Raw genomic sequence first — 18,111 nt, forward strand, 5'->3', positions numbered from 1 at the left:
CCTTCTTTCAATGGCGTAGTCTTTAATTAACAAACCAAGAAGTAACCCCATATTGTGCATAACACAACTAGGAAGAAGCAGAGTGGAAGCAAGCATCATGAAAGTACAATAAAATCCTCCGTTTGGCTGTAGCCACTCCAATCACCACGCTTACCAAAAAGGAGTCAGCGGCTAACGATTCTGATTCATTTTCGTCTGTGTTGCATGATATTTACCCAACGATTTATGCATGCCATACTTCCACACGTTTGAATATGATCCATGATCCAGTGTTCACGCGTGGGTTCTGCCTTTCTTGCTTGTCACCGATTTTATATGTACATGCCTAACAAAATACAATTACGTGCTAGCCAAAAGCACGTGTCAGATTTGACCTAATATATTGCTCTAACAACTGTCCCAATCTAACTTAACATCCACCTTAGGAAGCATGTCAACGATATATTTTCCTGGTAATCTTGACCCGATTTGCAAGCACAGATTGAAAAGTACGTTTGCCCGCAAAAACCTCAGATTCTAAATTTATGAGTTCATTTTAAGACACATACATAGGGTTAGGCTCAACTTATGCCCTCCTATCTTGAAAAGAAACAAACTTCATAGCCTTTCAAATTGTCATGCATGATGGAATTTCGTCATCCTCAGGTAGGAAAGACCATGTAATCTTCCCTTAAACTTCGAGAATAGGGAGAACATGCATAAAGACAAGGAACTAAGAAAGCAAAAGCACGAGACATCCTAAAACAAAAACTGAGATATATTGTACATGCACATTCCCTGATGGACCTGACCTTCGCCTATCAAACTGCTAGCCAGTAGAACACCATTGATTACATGAGTGTACCTACCTTCATAACATAAAAAATGCTTGACCATGCCAAGGAAATCTGTAAAGAATGAAATCCGCTAATCAAACTGCTGGCGAAGTTGCATCTCTGTTTCACTTTTCCACGTGGCATGAGATGATTGGCCTTTCATCCTCTTACTCTTCTCCTTGTCTTTTATGACAGACCCCTTCTTCTTGGGCTCATTGCTAGCATCATCAGGTGGGCGATCGCCACAAACTGGACAGACCATTCCTCTTGCATTCGAGTAAGTCTTGGGAATTCCACATTGCAAGCACATCCTACAAATATAAACATTTCACACTCAGCTAATGATAGAATACCATTGTGCAGAGTGCATGCATGGACATCTTTGGTCTTCAAAGATGAGCACCTGCAACACAAGGATTTCTTTGATCCTTAAGAGAGGAAAATTATGAACTGACATGAAGTGGGAGCTTAAGACATCAGGAGATTCTATCTTTAAGAGTTGTATCAGTACAGAGACTAAGACCCAGTACAAACAACTGCTCAGTGTTGCCAAAATAAAATCTTCTTCGCTACATATTTATAAACCCTCCATGCATGCTCGGCACTTGAAAGTATCTATGTCATGGTCATCAACTTAAAAAACTGTTCGAATAAACAAGATTTACCTCAGTAGCTCAGCAGCATCCTCTACATTAGGATTGGCTGCAGTGGCCACGCGCTTGCTTCCTTGCATTGTGCTTGAAGCTGATGATGCAGGAGGTTGGTTACCCTCAATATCACTTCTTACTCGCTCATGGATTCCAACTAGTTGGGCTTTGGCCTCCACCACAGCACCTACAGACAATATCAGGTAAAGTCAAGCATATTATCTTAGAATTGAAGGAAGCTACCACTAAGTTGAGACAAAAATTGATTAAAAGGAAAAACTAAGCTAAAAGAAAAAGAAAATGCAAAAAGAATTCAAAAGAAAAAGAAGGAAGCCTACACCAAGCAAAGAAAAATACTTGAACTAAAACAGTTTGCTATATTAGATATCAAATACAAGTCAATATAGATTTTTTTTTCTCTCTGAAAACTAATAGAACAAAGTAATAATTAAATTTTCCCTCTGCTTGGTAAGATTTTCTATTTGATACTACAGGAGAATGGAAAAAAATGCTTTTAGTTGAGCTTTGGCCGAAAAAAAAGGAATTTTAGTAGAAGAACAACTTAAAGTGTGGAATAACCGAAGTGATGAACTTCTCTCATGCTAGAAAATGTAGCATACCCAAACGTTTTTTTTTTTTTTGGTAAAAAGAAAATCAAAATGTATGTCACTGAACCATACCCAAACGTATGTTCTTGAATCATACATCGAACAATCATAAGCAAACAATTTTTTTTTTTTTTTTTAATTATGTCGGGAACCTCTCCAAAGTAGGACCCTTCAGACCCAACCCTGCAGAGTAAATCTTCATCTTGTGCACCGCATCATCGGAAGTTTCTCTACACGGAACTGGTTAAATCGCTGCCTTTTTATTAGTAGGTGTGGCCCCAAATGATTGTTTGCACTCATGAGGTGTTGAACTTGGACTTTGAAGGAAGTGATGCCCCAAGACCAAAGCCTTCATCACTTGGGCCAAACCCTTGGGGTTATAAGCACACAATTTACATGGTCTTAAACTAATTTGACCTCGATGATACAAATATCAGTCCCTGAAAGATGGTCGAAAATAGATTCTAGAGTTGTTGTGCCTCTTTGGGATGAGTTCCAATACTAGAAATAAGTGAACGCGCTCCCCTCCAGAAATGGACAACCAGAAAATGTTGGCCAAGTAGATATCATGTGGTCCATTACGAGATAGAAAACTAAGGAATCATAAATGATAAAAACAAATCCCTAATCGCCTATATCTGGGGTCTAATTCAACAGCTCCAAATAATGACTTTTCAAAAAAAATGAAGCCGAAGGTAACATTTACATTAACATAAATTTACCGGTAGGTAAGTCTTTCTTCTCCTTGCGGTTCCTGCGGCCGCCGCGCCTCACTTCTTTCTGATCCACTTCTTTAGCTGAACCATATTCCTCCACGCTATTGTTCAGAAATGCCGGCGGTCCTGAAACCTCCGGTAACGAATAAAAACAAAAGTCAGGACAAAAAGATAAAAACTTTTATATCCACGATTCCCGGCTGGATTCACGATAAAGTGAAAAGAAAATAGAGGGAAACGAACTGGAGTACGAAAACACTGGGCAACCAAAGGGGGTAGTAAGAATTACTTGGGAGAATACATCGAGGGCGGAAGGAAGGCCGGATACAGAGGAGGGTTGGGGGAGGTCAACGAAGGACTTCCTGCGGACCGAATGGTTACGGGCGGCGGAGGCTTCGTCTTCGTCGTCATCGTCGTCGTCAGAAGAGTTAGGGTAATGGAGATGAGCATGGTGGGGTTCTTCTTCTTCTTCTTCTTCTGCCGAAGAATAACCTTGGAGGAGCGACAAGCTCATTGGGCTCGCCCTTCGAATTGCAAGTAAAAGTGGCCTTTTTGCAGTTCGGAAGGGAAAATTTTGAGGCAAGACGAAGGCAGATTTTGATGGGGGGAACTGAATGTATGTAGTAATACCAGTACTAGTTGGTGCTGATGTCTTGGATAGTCAGGATTCAGGTAGCAGTAGTAGTGGGCTGCTTCGTGAAGAGAGCCCGGACATCACCTTCAATGGGCCTATACTATTGGTCCACAAAGAAAGACTCTTCATTTTCTAGTATGATGTCATACATTTTTAACGACATTTCTCGAATCAGTGATTCGAAGAAATTGAATGGCTGCTCGATTGAGAAATCATCTTAATTTATTTCATCTCATTATTATAATTTTTTTAAATTTTAGAATAATAATAATATTAAAAAATAATATTTTATTCAACTTTTAACTTTTATTTAAAATCATTTCATCTCACTGTTCAATATAATGAATGAGAAACATCACATGGGAATCAAGTCTTGTCGGGCTTCTTCCAAAAGAATCTTTCTTCTTTCTTGACATTAACATTAGAGTACATGGATCATTATGCAGACATCAGAAACACGATAATATCAATTCAACGATATTATCATGATTGTGTCCATTGTTATCTGGTTTCCCAATCCAGGTACCCCCCTGATGGCAAAAGGGAGATCCAACCAAGAGTATATAGCCATACTCAAGCTGTGGTCAGCGAGTAATTTTGGCATACACAACTGCTAAATGGCCAAATGGAGTTGAAAAGGATCCGCCATCTCAACAATTACAGTGGATTTCATTTCGCTTGTGATGCTAGATAGCTCCTAAATTTTGGTTGGAACCTGGAGTTAGTTTGAATTCCAAAACCAAGCTCCGCTTGACTTCATTTCCATGAAATGGAAATCAGTTTGAAAGAAAACGGTCCCAGTGAAGAGGGTAGAAAAAAATTTGCATAGCCAACCAAAATTAGTTTTGGTTAAAGCTTCTCTTAATAAGAATTTTATGTATCAACCAATATTTACTTTCACATTCCACACCTATAGTTTTTTTTTTTTCATAGAGTGTGGGATGTGAGGTAGTGAATAGTGGCTGATCAGAAGAATTTTCTTTATTAATATAGCAGTATAACAAATCTCGGCCAAAAAAAAAAAGAACTGAAATCTTAATGGTACAGCCTGCTAATTGAGAACAAAGCAACAAATACGACAATCATATGTTTCTGCATCTTGTTAGATCCTTCAATGTCCAGCATCTTGTTTTCTAGGCATATATTCTATTTAAAAATAAATTTGGAATAGCTAGAATGGTAATCAGTTATATCTTTGCAGATGAATGCAGAACTACCAAAAAGGAAGAAGTGAAAATGATCTGGTCCCTTGCCCAAAAAAGAAAAATAGAAAATACAAGAAATTTGATGAACGGAATGAATATCATGGCCGGGGAAGAAAATTAGTTCAGATAAACAACTCAGAATCATATGCTCTCAATAGGAACCTGAATGCCTGGCTGATTGATAGAGATGTTGGAAAGCTTCAACCTGATGGCATCAAACTCTGCATTTTGCCTCTCTTCATTTGTCAACCACAAAGACAAGCAACGATCAATTAAGTCCTTGCCGCAGCTTAAGGGGGAACCTCCTTTAAAAATCCGGGTCCTCCCAAATCTCATTATCCTTGCTAAATTTGAATCAGAAGGCTCCTCGGCATAACTCTCCAAATTGTCCCTGATGGCCCCGCACCAAATTGGTCTAGCTACCTCAAGGAAGTCACGAACAGCCAATACCGGTAGGTTCACACTTCCCAGTTCAGACTCCCCCTGCCCACCTCTTCCATGATAATCTGATCCTCCAAGCTTCAATAGACCATAAGCATCTGCTAGGTCACTGTATGCTGTTGACCAAACAGGTGAACTACAGTTTAAGTGCCAAATAGAGAATATAAGCAAAATATTTGGCTCCATAAGTTTAAAGGAGATCACTTTCCATCAGAATATCAGCTTTTCAAGTTTTCCAGTACAGCATAAAAAGATTAATCTGGTCAACAAGGCTCTACAGTGTAGAAAGCATAAAAGGAAAAGGAGATTTTCATGGATATCAAGAAGTGAATAATCCATACGGTTCCCTACATCAATAACAACGATGATGGAAGCAATTTCATACCAGAACTTTGAAAATTTACTGCATTATAATATCGAAAACTTGAGGTCGCGCATTACAAATGATGAATTTTAAGTCAACTGAATTCCATCTGTTGATTTATTCCAGAATTGTTCTTTGATGAAGTTGATTCATGAAGTTGATTCATTCCCAAGATATGCAATATACATCAATTACATGCCTGAAGATGGAGACATAATTTTTAACATTCTGGGGCAATTGATTGGACAGTCACCAAAAAAATATTATAACTCCATCAAAATGATAGAAGAAAAAGATGGAGAAAAGTAAATAGCGTACCTTCTAGTCTTCCATCACTTCTGTAAACCTCCATCCCATGAAGGCCAGCCCCTTTCAGCCTCCTGATAACGGCAACAGGATTCTTTAGTGCCCATGGATGAGCTAGAACGGCCATACCCCCCGTATTACATATCAATTGTATTGCTTCCTCTGCAAGAGGCTCACTTCCCCTGAAACCATATGTTAAAAGAAAACATAAATAAAAAATTTGCATCAAGAACGAGGAAAGATTTAACAATAAGTTCAGAATACTACATAGAGTAAGCAGGTCCACCATCAAAAAGATATCGGGCAAACGCTTGTTTCAGATTTTCCACATAACCCGCTTCAAGCATAGCACGGGCCACATGCATTCTCCCGGGAGCAACTCCCTTGCCTGCTATCCTGGCAACATGCTCCCACTTAAGAGGTAGCTTAAGCATGTTCAGTTTTGACACCATGTTCTTTGCACGGACAAAACGACCATCTCTTATATTGGCCAAGAACTTCTCCAGCTCCTCAGACCTTGTTGGTCCACAGCTACTATAATATGCAAGGATGTGCACTGGTTCCTCTAGTTCAGACTCAGCACTGATATCAATGTCCAAACATCAAAGACATATATAAGGAATGGATGAGGATAAATCCTGAAAACTAGGTTCTCACAATTCTTGCCATTTCCAGTCCTAAACATGGTTTTAGGCAAATGCACTCTCTAATTTAAGGAAAAACCAAAATTAAACACTCCAAGCAATTACAGGAACACACTTGTCTGCATTTATAAGCCTTCCAAAGCCAAAACTTCAAAAATTTACCTTGGAGAGAATATTGTACTGATTTCAACACCTGGAATTATCTTGATTCCAAATTTTCGAGCAGCTTCTAGAGCCTCGGGGATGCCTGACATTGTGTCATGATCTGTTAGAGCAAGAACGTTTACCTGTTATAAGCAAATTTATTAATTAAATTTCAAACATCGTATAATTTATTCAAGGCAAAATATAATAACAGAATAAAAAATAAGAACTAAAAAGCAATCAAATAAAAAATCAGTTTAACAATTATAAGTACTACCAAATAGGTCGGAATTTTAAAATCAAGAATAACTGTTCTTGAAAACAGTTTGGACTTCAATCACACAATGCAAGGGTCCCACAACATTAACAAGCGGCATTGCAGGATATTATCATAAGTTCATTGTGTGGCACCCCAAGTTGATTCAAGTCTCTAAATTTTGTTACAAAGAAATTGAATTAAATCTTCCTTTAATATTATTGTTGTTATTGGTAGCTGTAAACCAGTGGTATTCAAAAATCACAATCCTCTTGAAACATATTTTCTGGGTCATAACTAGATATCATCTTTATCCACCATGCTGACATTGTATGCCTCAAAAGTCATATAAAACTGAAGTAGTTATACGACCTAACCAAGCTGTAATCCCAGTTAATTGGGGTTAGCTTTGTGGATCCCAGTTATTTACATCTCATCTAAAATCATATTGTTCGTCTTTCTGAGTTGTTCTAGACATCCCTCTACCTATGTGAATCCTTCAACTAAAATAACTCTTTCTCCTTACACTTAATCACTCTCCCTCGCACATGTCCAAACTATCTTTAAGTGACTCCCAATCTCTTTCCTTAATAGGGACTGTTCATCTATTCCCAGAACTTGGATCCATTTCCTTAAGCGAGTTCAAGGAAGTGACGTGAACCTTAGGTAAGGAGCTGACGAGATAAACGGGTCTCCACATCTTTTGGTAGTCGATTCCTCTAATCCTAAACCTACATCTCCTTATCTTTTTCGCGATTGCAATAAACATACGATGCAATTGCTCAAAACTCCAAGCTCTACAACATATTTCAAATCTAGGAATTTATGCATCCATTGCTTACTTTTTAATATTATACACAATTATAAAAAGAGCATCAAGTAATGAAAGAGAACCTCAGATAAAATCTCAACTAGAAACATTTTTTGGATTCTATAATTTGCCATCTTCATACGAAAAAAAACTAAAATCCCTAATATATAATAATTAAGCCTCATGGTTTCATTTACTACTTCAAACCACAAATAGAGAATCTGTTTTTCTCACTATGAAAAGATGTTAGGAAACTTTGTAGCGTCTGACGACGGTAAGGGCATATATTCTTACATCTTTGATGATGGAAGAGGAATGAACAATTCTAATCAGAATGGATTTGTAGCTTTACGTGCTATAGGTATTGTGTATTAGACCAACCTCTAACCCAGACAGCAGCTATATAGTGCAGGACAGTTTCCAAAAAAACCAACTTCTATACTTACTTACCAAACGTAAAGTGCAGCCTAAAATGAGAATACTTGAGAAAAAAACTATATCATTATTTGCAACCCTATAAACTCAAAATAGATCAAATCTACGGTCAAAAGCAAAATCCATTTCGGTATATCATTCAGAAACTAAAGAGCAACTGGAACACAGATCATATGTAATCAGGAAAAAAAATCCATTTCAGATTTTCATTTAAAAGTTGAAGTAACACGGACAATTTCGAAGAAACTGACCCCATTTCCATGAGCTCTCTCAACCAGCTTCAGGGGCGACAAAAACCCATCGCTGAATTTCGAATGCGAATGCAGTTCGAACACCAACTTCTCCCCACCTTGTCCAAGAGCCTTCTGCACTCCAAAGTCATCCGAAACAAAGGACGCAGCAGAGGAAGGCAATGAAGAAGGCTGATCCAAGAACACCCATTCACTCACGGACTTGAACGCCAGAGTCTGCTCTGCGGTCATCTTCTTCTTGCTCCCACCACGCTTCTTCTTCTTCTTCTTCTTTTCTTTTGCTTTCTTCGAGTTATGGTTACTGCAATTGGAATTGCTGAAGGTCTGAAGCACGTGGGCGTCTCCCACCATTGCTTCGAGATATCCTTGCCCAAAGAGAAAACTGGGATTGGGGAGTTCTGGTTGTTAGGCCATTAGGGTGCGGCTCCTGGATTATATAATGCCCATCTATAGGCAATAGGATAAATACATCAGGGATGAAAACTGGGGATAGCCGATAGGTAGACCGCCTTTTAAAAGGGAAATCCTTTTCGTATCACAGGTGTCCTCACGCTTTGCTCAAAGTCCGACACGCCTACTCCGTTGTTCAACCTGTGCGCGCGTGCGTGTGTTAAAAAGATTCTCCAAAAATAGGAATAAAAAAAAGTATTGTCGGATTATCAAGTAAATCGTTTTTTTTTTCAATGGTTGTCGTGATGGAATATCATGTCTTGTCAACAATATTATGAGTAATAACATAAAAAACTCCTTTTAAAAATATAATTTTATTTATAAGCATGTGTTTTTACACACAACACACTATTAAAATCTAAATTATTTCATAGTTTTTATTATTTTATATAAATAAATTATTAAATTCATGTCTTCCTATAACCTCATGTTTTTAGGACAAACAAACTGTGTTTAACTATATAATTGACAAAAATATTTATATAAATAATAAGAACTTCGTCCAAAAGAAAGAAAGATAACCAAAATTAAAATAGGACCGGAATTTTTCCCACCCAAGCCAATCAAATTTTTTTTTTTTTTTTTTTGAGAATAACACCCAAGCCAAGCAAATCACGAATGCTTAGGAAATCAGCCTTGGTATATATGCTCGTGACATAACACATATTTTTAAATCTACTTGTTGATATATCAAATATATTATTAATATCAACATTTACCATTTCAATTAGTGTAAAATATTATTTATATTTTAATTTTCTCCATGATAATAAAATAGATTTCTTCTACTCATCAACCTTACACCATACACCTGTTGAAGAAAAAAAATAAAAAAAATAAAAACAGGTGTGTGGTATAGGACTACTGAGTAAAATTTTTCATTATAATGTCACACAATTGATCATATTACACATGTGACACACTCCTGTCAAATAAATAGCATTACCTATGTTAAAAATATTAGATCAGAATACACAGCAGAAACGATATTATCTCGTCAAAAATATCTTAGATCTATTGTAGTTGTTGCACAGATTTTTCATCATCGTTGTTCATCCGAAATCTTCACGTATCGATGATAGAGTGTGCTACATGGTAAGACCAAAGCAACACCCACATATCCAACAGCCTAAATGTCGGGACTAAAAATAACTAAACTAAAGAGAGATTTTTCTATTTGTGCTACACATTATTGCATTCAAATGGGGGAGGGGTTACGTAAATAGCTTTGTTTGTTTTCGTATATGAGATGAAAGGAAATGAGATAAGTTGAGATAAAAGTTAAAAGTTGAATAAAATATTGTTAGAATATATTTTTTTAACATTATTTTTGTTTTGTTATTTAAAAATATTAAATTATTTATTTTATTTTGTGTGTAAATTTAAAAAAATTATCATGATTAGATTAGATTATATGAAATGTGATGAAAATAGTTATGAAGATAAACTATCATGAAAGTGTAATCTTCGGTTGGCCATTAAGAGCTAGCAATCAATATTCATGAAGTGACTACTTTAGAGCATTAGCATTGGTTTATGCATATGCATATGCAAAATTACTTATTTTGCATATCCACTTTTTCATTCAAGCAAAATTTTCACATTGGCTTATGCATATTTGAAACAAAATAATAATAAAATATTATTATTTTATTATTATTACTTTTTTGCTAAAATCAATTTTTTATATATATTTTACAATTAATATCCACTACATACATTTGACATTAATGATACAAATGTAAAAATAAAAAATATAATTTTTTAATAATAATATATTAAAAATATAATAAAATGAAAAAAAAATAATATATTATAATAATAAAATGAATGTGCAAGTGAATGTTTGTTTTGTTGTTGAATGAGAGAGAAAATGAAAGGATTGTGTGAGAGAGAGTGGGAGGAGAGATAAATAATTATTAAAATATGATTTGTAGGGTGAATAGTAGTTATCCAAATTTGGATAAATACTATTCATAAGTAGCTAAATATTTGGATATGCATAAGTCAATGTGGAGGATTTTAGGGCCATATTATGTAAATATAATTTTACATATGTATATGCATAGACCAATACTAATACTCTTGTAACCTGCAAAAGGAGAATGACTGCCTATTATGAGTGCATCTTTATTACAACCTCCCTTCGTACACGTGCTCCCTTAGATTACAGAGGTTAAATAGTTTTCCTCCAATTGTAAATTTCCAGCTACAATATTATATATATATATACATATACATTTATGATAAATTTTCATTTATGAATAGCCATTTGGATTCAGGTCATGTTCTAACGTTACCGGTGAGAGCAGCATCTCGATCTCTTTAATTCTCCAGATATCTCCACGACACTTTTCTTCTCGTTTACATGACTGTGCATCGTACATAGCTGCATCGCCTGCTTGCTTGCACTGAAGCAATGTACACTCTCGAGCGCGCGCGCGTTGCCTCTTTTTTAAGCAAGACAGCAAGCCTGGCATATACTTTATTAATTATCTGTTGAGCCTGCGCAACGCAACAGACATTTGAATCTGAACTTGTGTATGGAAAAGATCAGAAAATGGTAAACATTGCTTTTTCGAACTCCAAATGGATATGTACATGTTTGTTGAGTACTGCCAGGACGTACGTAGCAGTTCAGACCCCAAAAAAGTTTAGCTGATTGACATATAAATATATATATATATATGGAGCTAGATAGTGTTTGTTTTTTACCTTGCAGCAAATCAGTATGAACATGCATTGCGGTTGTATTCAAGTCGCAGAGTGATCTGCAAAAAAGGTGTCCTAGGGAGAAGGCTGGCATGGGGGTAAAGATACAACGGGCCGGGAGACGGAGTTGCCCTCATATATCACGCGCAAAGTGCTGATTGTGCAAGGGCGTGGGCGTGCATGATTAGCCGAGCAGTGTACGTGCATGCCGTGAGTCCCAAGAAGTGAGAGAGAGAGAGAGGAGAGATCAGGAGAAAGGAGCCCTCGTGAAAAACCATCGGATAAAAAGGATTTACATGGAGATTGAATGTAGTCAAAAGCATGCACCCGGCCATGCTTTAATTACACTATAATTTTTATTTAACCACATGCAATGAATTCAAACGGACATGTACCAGAATTAATATAGTATCGGATCATCATAACAGTTATATCCATTCTGCTAAGTTATTTATGTGGCTGTAGCTGTAGCGGTAGCTGGCTGGCATTTAAAACTCTTTAAGATCGAATTATCTTCTATTATATATAATATATAATTACATGGAAAAGGGTCCTAATTTCTTCTAGAAAAGCACAAGTGCCTGCACAGTACCCCATAAGTTGTAGCTGCAGGCCAGCAGGCACTGCTAACAATCATTCATGCATGTAAGACTGCAGCTTAAGAACCTCTGGGTAACTTACTGTACGTACGTACTGTCTCGCCGGAGAGACAAGACGCTCTCTTCTTAGCAGTGCCAGAGAGTTCGTTGCATGTAAAGAAGATCTGCATGCAGTAGGCGTACTTTGTCTCAGACCAGGCATGCAGATCGCGCTTTTCACTTTATTGGGTAATAAATCCTGGTGCCCAAGGGTCAGGATCAGAGGTAGGAGTACTGCGGGAATGCCAAAGCTTGCCCACACCGTCCATTCCCCAAGTTCATGGCTGGTTTAGACGTCACAGATAACAAAATTTCTAAAAGGAAAAGAAATCCCCGTGAATTACAAACCCAAAAATACTATGAAGGTGGGCCCATTGAACAAAATTCTGGCCCATTAAATTGTTCTACGAATTAACCTGAACAAGATAGAAATTGACTTCCTCCACTATAGTTTCATTTACTTCTGTTTTATCATTTGCTTAATTTAATGTATTAATTATATGATAATAGAGAATACATATGCTTTAAGAAATAGGAATTTTGCGGGAAAAACTATAATTCCCATTAGAGCAGTGACAGCCTTACAATCGAATTACGGTCCATTTACAATTTTTAATAATATAATTTTTTTAAAATATTTGAACCCATCAAATCAAAATAAAAAGTCAAACTAAAATTTCAAAAAAATATTATTTTAATTTATAATTGTAAACAAATTGTTTTCAAATCGTTGGTCTATCATTTTTCTTCCCTTTATAGGCTCTATATTAGGTGTATTTTTGTTTAGTTACGCAGTTCAGATAAATTTGTTGAAAGTTGAATAAAATATTGTTATAATATAAATTTTTAATATTATTATTATTTTGAGATTTGAAAAAATTAAATTATTTATTATATTTTGTGCGAGAGTTTGAAAAAGTTGTAATAATTATATGCATCCTTTAGATGATTTTTTATCCCGTTCAATTGCGAAACATACATTATTGAGTATTAGCTATAAGTAATGGATAAGCTCTTCAATCGTATCAAATTGGGAACTTGTTGGAAAAATAAAGTCAAGGCTGGAGGGGTGGAAAAATAATTTGTTAGCTAATGGGGCTCGTGTGTTACTCTTAAAGCATGTTCTAATGAGTCTTCCTATATACCTATTATCTATTGTGTATGTGCCTGTTTCGGTGCTGAAAAGTATAAATAGATGTTTGTGCAATTTTTTCTGGGGCATGAGTGAAGGAAAGCCAAAAAAACATTAGAAGTCATGGGATAATTTATGTTTCCCAACAACAGAAGGTGGAATGGGACTTAGAAACTTTAAAGATGTTCAAAAGTCTCTTTTCATGAAGTTTGCGTGGAAGATTATGGTGGAAGACTCTCTATGGACAAAATTTTTTAGAGCCAAATATGTTAGAAATAACCATATTTCACTTGTGGATCAAGGAAAAGGCTCGAGATTCTGGAGGATGGTAGCTTCGTGCATACTGGATGTAATTAATCATTCAAAATGGAAGATTAAGAATGGTAATGTCTCTTTCTGGTTTGATAAGTGTCTGGATGAGGGCCATTTGTGTAACTTGATTTCTATGGGTGATTTCCCAAGCTTACAGGTAAAAGACTTCAAAATAGAGAATGGTTGGGATGTTGCCATGTTAAGTTGTCTACTGGGAGAAGAATTAGCTGAAAAAGTGTTGGATGTTTTAAGCAAAAGTAGAAAAGGGGCTGACTTGCTTGTATGGACAGAAAACAATGATGGAAAATTCTCTACAAAGAGTGCATAAAACTGTGTTCGAGTTACTACTTCTAAGGTTAGATGGGCTGAGTGGGTATGGCTCTCTTGTATTCCCAAAAATTTTTCTTTTATTATGTGGAAAGCCTTCAACAACGTCTTAAGTGTGGATGATAAAGTTAGAAAGTTTGGCATTCCTATAGTCTCAAAATGTGACTGCTGTTTGAATGGTGGATATGAAGACATAAATCATGTGCTCGCTAATGGTGATATTGCAAAGGAAGTGTGGAATAGAGTTTCTGTGCATATGGGCTTGGGCAGAATTACAGGATGTTCATGGAACCATTTAGTAGAGGTTTGATTTACTAAGGCATCGAAAGCATCTCAAATGGGGCAGCTGCTGGGGATAATTCCTTCTATTGTCACTTGGTCCCTCTGGCTGAGACGATGTAAGGCACGTATGGATGGAGTTAAAGATTCAGCTACTACTGTGTGGCATAATATCAAGATATGGATTGCAAAAATGGGAGAAAAACTCAAAGCGGGAAAATGTTTGTTGAGACAAGATGAAAAAATCCTATCGGAGCTCAACATCCCAATTAAACCTTCGAAAAGAGTAGCTCCAAAGTTGGTTCGATTGGAAAAGCCGGCAATTGGATGTCTAAAACTGAATATAGATGGAAGCTCAAATGGGAATCCGGGTGCTGCAGGTGCGGGTGGAGTACTTAGGGATGCAAATGGAGAATTGCTCATGGCCTTTGCTGTTCACCTTGGTACAGGTACTAATAACTTTGCAGAACTTATGAGTTTAGTTCATGGTATACGTTTGATTAAAAGGATGGGGGTGGGGCATATTGATTTGGAATTAGATTCCATGGTAGTGGTTAGATGGTTGAAGGCATCGGTCTGTGAAGTTTGGTATCTAGTAGACTACTGGGATGAATTAATGGAGTTGTTGAAAGAATTAGATTCGCAAGTCATGCATATATATCGGGAAGGAAACGCCTCGACGGACTATTTGGCGCGATTGGGAGCAAGGGGTTGTATTTAGCAATGGTATTCTCAGGATATTCCCAAAAACCTTAGAGGAATTTTACGTTTGGAAAAACTTGGTTTGCCTTGTATCAGAAATGGGAGCTAAAGGACGCCAGTTTGCTCTGATGTCTTGTTTTGTTTTTTGGTTTTGGTCAAGTACTTTGTTTGCTTACGGTAAGTAGTGTTACCACGGGTTGGTCTAATTGTGTTGATGTTACCAAGGTTTTCCTCCACCAAAAGTGAGGGTTTCAATAAATCTCGGAGGTTCCGTCCTCTTTAAAAAAAAAAGAAAATTGTATCAAATTGGATAATTCAATTTTTAGAAAAAAGATAGATGCATCAATAAAAAATTATGTTCTTTATTAAATAGACGGTGTATAGGTAGTACAACTGTTAGACACGAGCATAGGTGGCCGTGTATATATATATATTTATATAAACGCAATATTTCAACTACGTTTCGTTAGTCCAATCAAGATATCAGCTACAATGTTATTAGTCTTATGATCTTTACTATTATTATTGAAATCCCTTCTCACAAGTTTCTCAATGGAACTGCCTGTTTTAGATGCAAAAGCCTTGTTAACGTCGTTAATATCTATCTCGGACCTAGTGATCACTATCCGGATCAAAATCTCCCGAGCATCAGCATTCTTCATCCTTAGCTGTTTGGCAAAGAACTTTTCAGGATTTTGTATGCATCGAATCACGATTCGTACCTCTCTTCCAAATTGCCCGCATTTGCTTTGTTTCAGCGACTTGCAGAATTCATGGCCATATAGCTGTTTGTAGGAGACGAGAATGGCTTTGACTTGGCCAGAATTTCGCTGACTTAAAAGCGAAATGATGGTCTTCTGGTCCACGGTCCTCCCACTTTCCACAGCTTCGTACAGAGTCTTGGCATCGCACATGGCCATGCTCATGTCCACTCTCCCACCACAGTTGCGACACGACTTCAAAACCGCCAGCAGAATCTAATTAAGGATCAATACCAAAAATTTCATGACATGATCTTTTAAAGTAATTGATCGTTAAAAAGAGATGCATGCTAAGTAGTTACCTCTTTGAATCCGCCCCTGACTTTTGCTGTGACATCTTGCTCAAGTTCAGAATTGTATCTTGAGCGGTAGGTTTGCTTAATACACTGCAGCTCCGAAGAAGGTCGGGTGCATGCAATCTCAATGAGAGTGTTAAGATTCACACTCCCTCCGAAAAGCGAGTTCCTAGTTATCTCGGCATCACGCTCTTGCGGTTCAATCATGCGAAGGTAGGCTGCTCTCTGTATATATGCAACATATTTTCAACATTAGTGTGAGGTCTTGCTTGTGAAGGGTGAAAAAAGGAAAATGAAAGTTACTTAATCAAGCAACCATACTCACAGCAAATGGATTGTTCCTCTGGATATTTGAGAAGAGATGAAGAACATTCTGACCATAAAGAGCAGCATAAGTTTGACGAATGAGCTTGAACTCAAAGGAACTTCTGTGTACGAAGATATCCACAAGCTTTTGGTTGTTGATTGTACCATTACCTACAATTGATGATTGGCATTAGCAAGACAAAAGTGATGTTGTTAAAGTCCAGATGATACTGCAATATGGAGAGTCCATTAGTTCTTATAATATCTTGTTAAGCTGCCGAGAGTACTCCACCGCAAAGACTGTATGTTTCTGTTTCATAATAATTACGCTTGGAAAACAGTTTCTTTCCACCCAAACACATATGAACAATGAAGAAGGGGAAAATGGAAACTTACCAGATAGATAATGATGAAGAATTTGGCAATCGAATTCATATCGTTCATTGCCTTGGAAAGAGCTGGCAGCCATCGACAAATTCCTCTAAAATGTATGGTCTTTGTATGTCTCTTGTGTGTGATGCTAAAACCCAAGAAACCTGACAGGGACTTTTATAGGTGGAGCAGCTAGCTGTTGTAGACTACTCCAAGGAATAATTTCCTTTTCGCTAGAACTCTCAAGGAAAAAACAGCCACGTCCAAAGTGGAAGAATATTAAAGAACGGAATAAATCCTCATTTCCAATATCAACCGAACCATTTCTACCACATTTCACTTTCTCATTCATGCCAGCTTGAGCTTCCTCCCTGTGCCGTCGACTTCCTTTTAGCTAAAATATAACACAAAAAAAAGGGGCAAGTACTTGAGATCTAGCGTCTGTTACATCTCTTACATTGTTAACGGCTCTAATATTGGGTACTAAATTAGAGGAATCCTTCGATCCCCAGCTGGTTTTTTAGTCAAAAGGTGTAACAGTTCAGAAATGAAGGAAGAGAACAGAGAGCATAATGCATGAAAGTCTGGAAAGCTTTGCACTGTATATTCTCCAATAAATTGCACGATACAACAAGGTTCTCTTATACACACTCTGCTCTAATAAACTAACAGAATCCTATATACCAAAATAGAAAACCAGTTAATTAAAGTAATATGTGCAGAAAGTAATAAAAGAAATAAAAATAGAATACAAGTAAAAGTAGAATGGGCAGATTGTTATCCTTTTCCAGAACGACTTGTAGTTGTTGTTGTGGGTGGAAAACGACTTGTAGCTGCTGCATGCTCAGTGTCTAATAAAAGGCTTCAGAAAAAAAGGTTCTTTCTATGTTTGTTAGCAACCCTTTGCGGAGATCTATAGGGACGTGAAAAATCAAGGGTCCATACATGGTTTTCTGAGTTGACTTGTGGTGCATAATTTCTCTACAACATATGTGCACATATTCCTTTGAAAATCTAGATTAGGAAATCATTTGATGAAAAATTATCAAAATGTGAATTGCAAACAAAAAAATAAGGTAAAACCCAAAGTAGGCAGGCACTAAGATCTTTAAATTTAACACTTGATAAGCCATTTGCCAGTTCTCATTTTAATTCAAAGTCTGCATTGAGGATCTGCGAAATAATCACACTACCTGGTTGATGTTAGTCGTTCCGTATGTTTTAGGTGAAGGTGCTGCTAGATCTTTTCAAGGAATGTTACCGATTACAAGAAACGCGCGCATGAATAAATTACGTGAAAACAGAGAGTGAAACGGTTCTCATATAAAACAAGAATTAAGCATGTTCAGTAATACTTAAGAAGCATGTAAAGGAGCCTCATGAAATCGAGTCAATCGGAGAAGAGTAGGGTGTTGAGGGTTCAGGAACACGCCATGCAAGCCAGAAAATCAATTGATTCCTTAGGACGATCATCTGTGAACCACTTCAAAGGCCTAAAATTTTGAGCATCTGAAGAAAAATGCCCCTTTTTGTAGAGTGATTTTAGA

At 36.9% G+C, this 18,111-nt stretch overlaps 3 protein-coding genes across 4 annotated transcripts; all 3 read right to left on the reverse strand.

Annotated features, from left to right (window-relative positions):
- Positions 1-516: 516 nt before the first annotated feature.
- Positions 517-3,425, reverse strand: LOC109007678. Its single transcript, XM_018987452.2, has 4 exons — positions 3,076-3,425; positions 2,793-2,919; positions 1,481-1,649; positions 517-1,126 (listed from the first exon to the last, which is right to left on the reverse strand). Exons 1-4 carry the CDS (start codon positions 3,298-3,300, stop codon positions 907-909), a joined length of 741 nt encoding a protein of 246 aa, XP_018842997.1. The 5' UTR covers positions 3,301-3,425; the 3' UTR covers positions 517-906.
- A 1,144-nt stretch (positions 3,426-4,569) lies between these two features.
- LOC109007680 (3',5'-nucleoside bisphosphate phosphatase-like) lies at positions 4,570-8,762 on the reverse strand. Its single transcript, XM_018987453.2, has 5 exons — positions 8,278-8,762; positions 6,543-6,667; positions 6,004-6,318; positions 5,749-5,918; positions 4,570-5,182 (listed from the first exon to the last, which is right to left on the reverse strand). Exons 1-5 carry the CDS (start codon positions 8,626-8,628, stop codon positions 4,767-4,769), a joined length of 1,377 nt encoding a protein of 458 aa, XP_018842998.1. The 5' UTR covers positions 8,629-8,762; the 3' UTR covers positions 4,570-4,766.
- A 6,433-nt stretch (positions 8,763-15,195) lies between these two features.
- LOC109007097 (annexin D2-like) lies at positions 15,196-16,729 on the reverse strand. Of its 2 annotated transcripts, none has more exons than XM_018986636.2 (4): positions 16,589-16,729; positions 16,212-16,363; positions 15,893-16,111; positions 15,196-15,785 (listed from the first exon to the last, which is right to left on the reverse strand). In XM_018986636.2, exons 1-4 carry the CDS (start codon positions 16,659-16,661, stop codon positions 15,282-15,284), a joined length of 948 nt encoding a protein of 315 aa, XP_018842181.2. In that variant the 5' UTR covers positions 16,662-16,729; the 3' UTR covers positions 15,196-15,281. The 2 variants fall into 2 exon arrangements, with proteins under 2 accessions (XP_018842181.2, XP_018842180.2); XM_018986635.2 differs by having other exon boundaries at positions 15,196-15,806; positions 16,589-16,723.
- Between the last annotated feature and the right edge of the window lie 1,382 nt (positions 16,730-18,111).

This window comes from Juglans regia, chromosome 13 (assembly GCF_001411555.2).
Source record: "Juglans regia cultivar Chandler chromosome 13, Walnut 2.0, whole genome shotgun sequence".
NCBI classification, from domain to species: domain Eukaryota; kingdom Viridiplantae; phylum Streptophyta; class Magnoliopsida; order Fagales; family Juglandaceae; genus Juglans; species Juglans regia.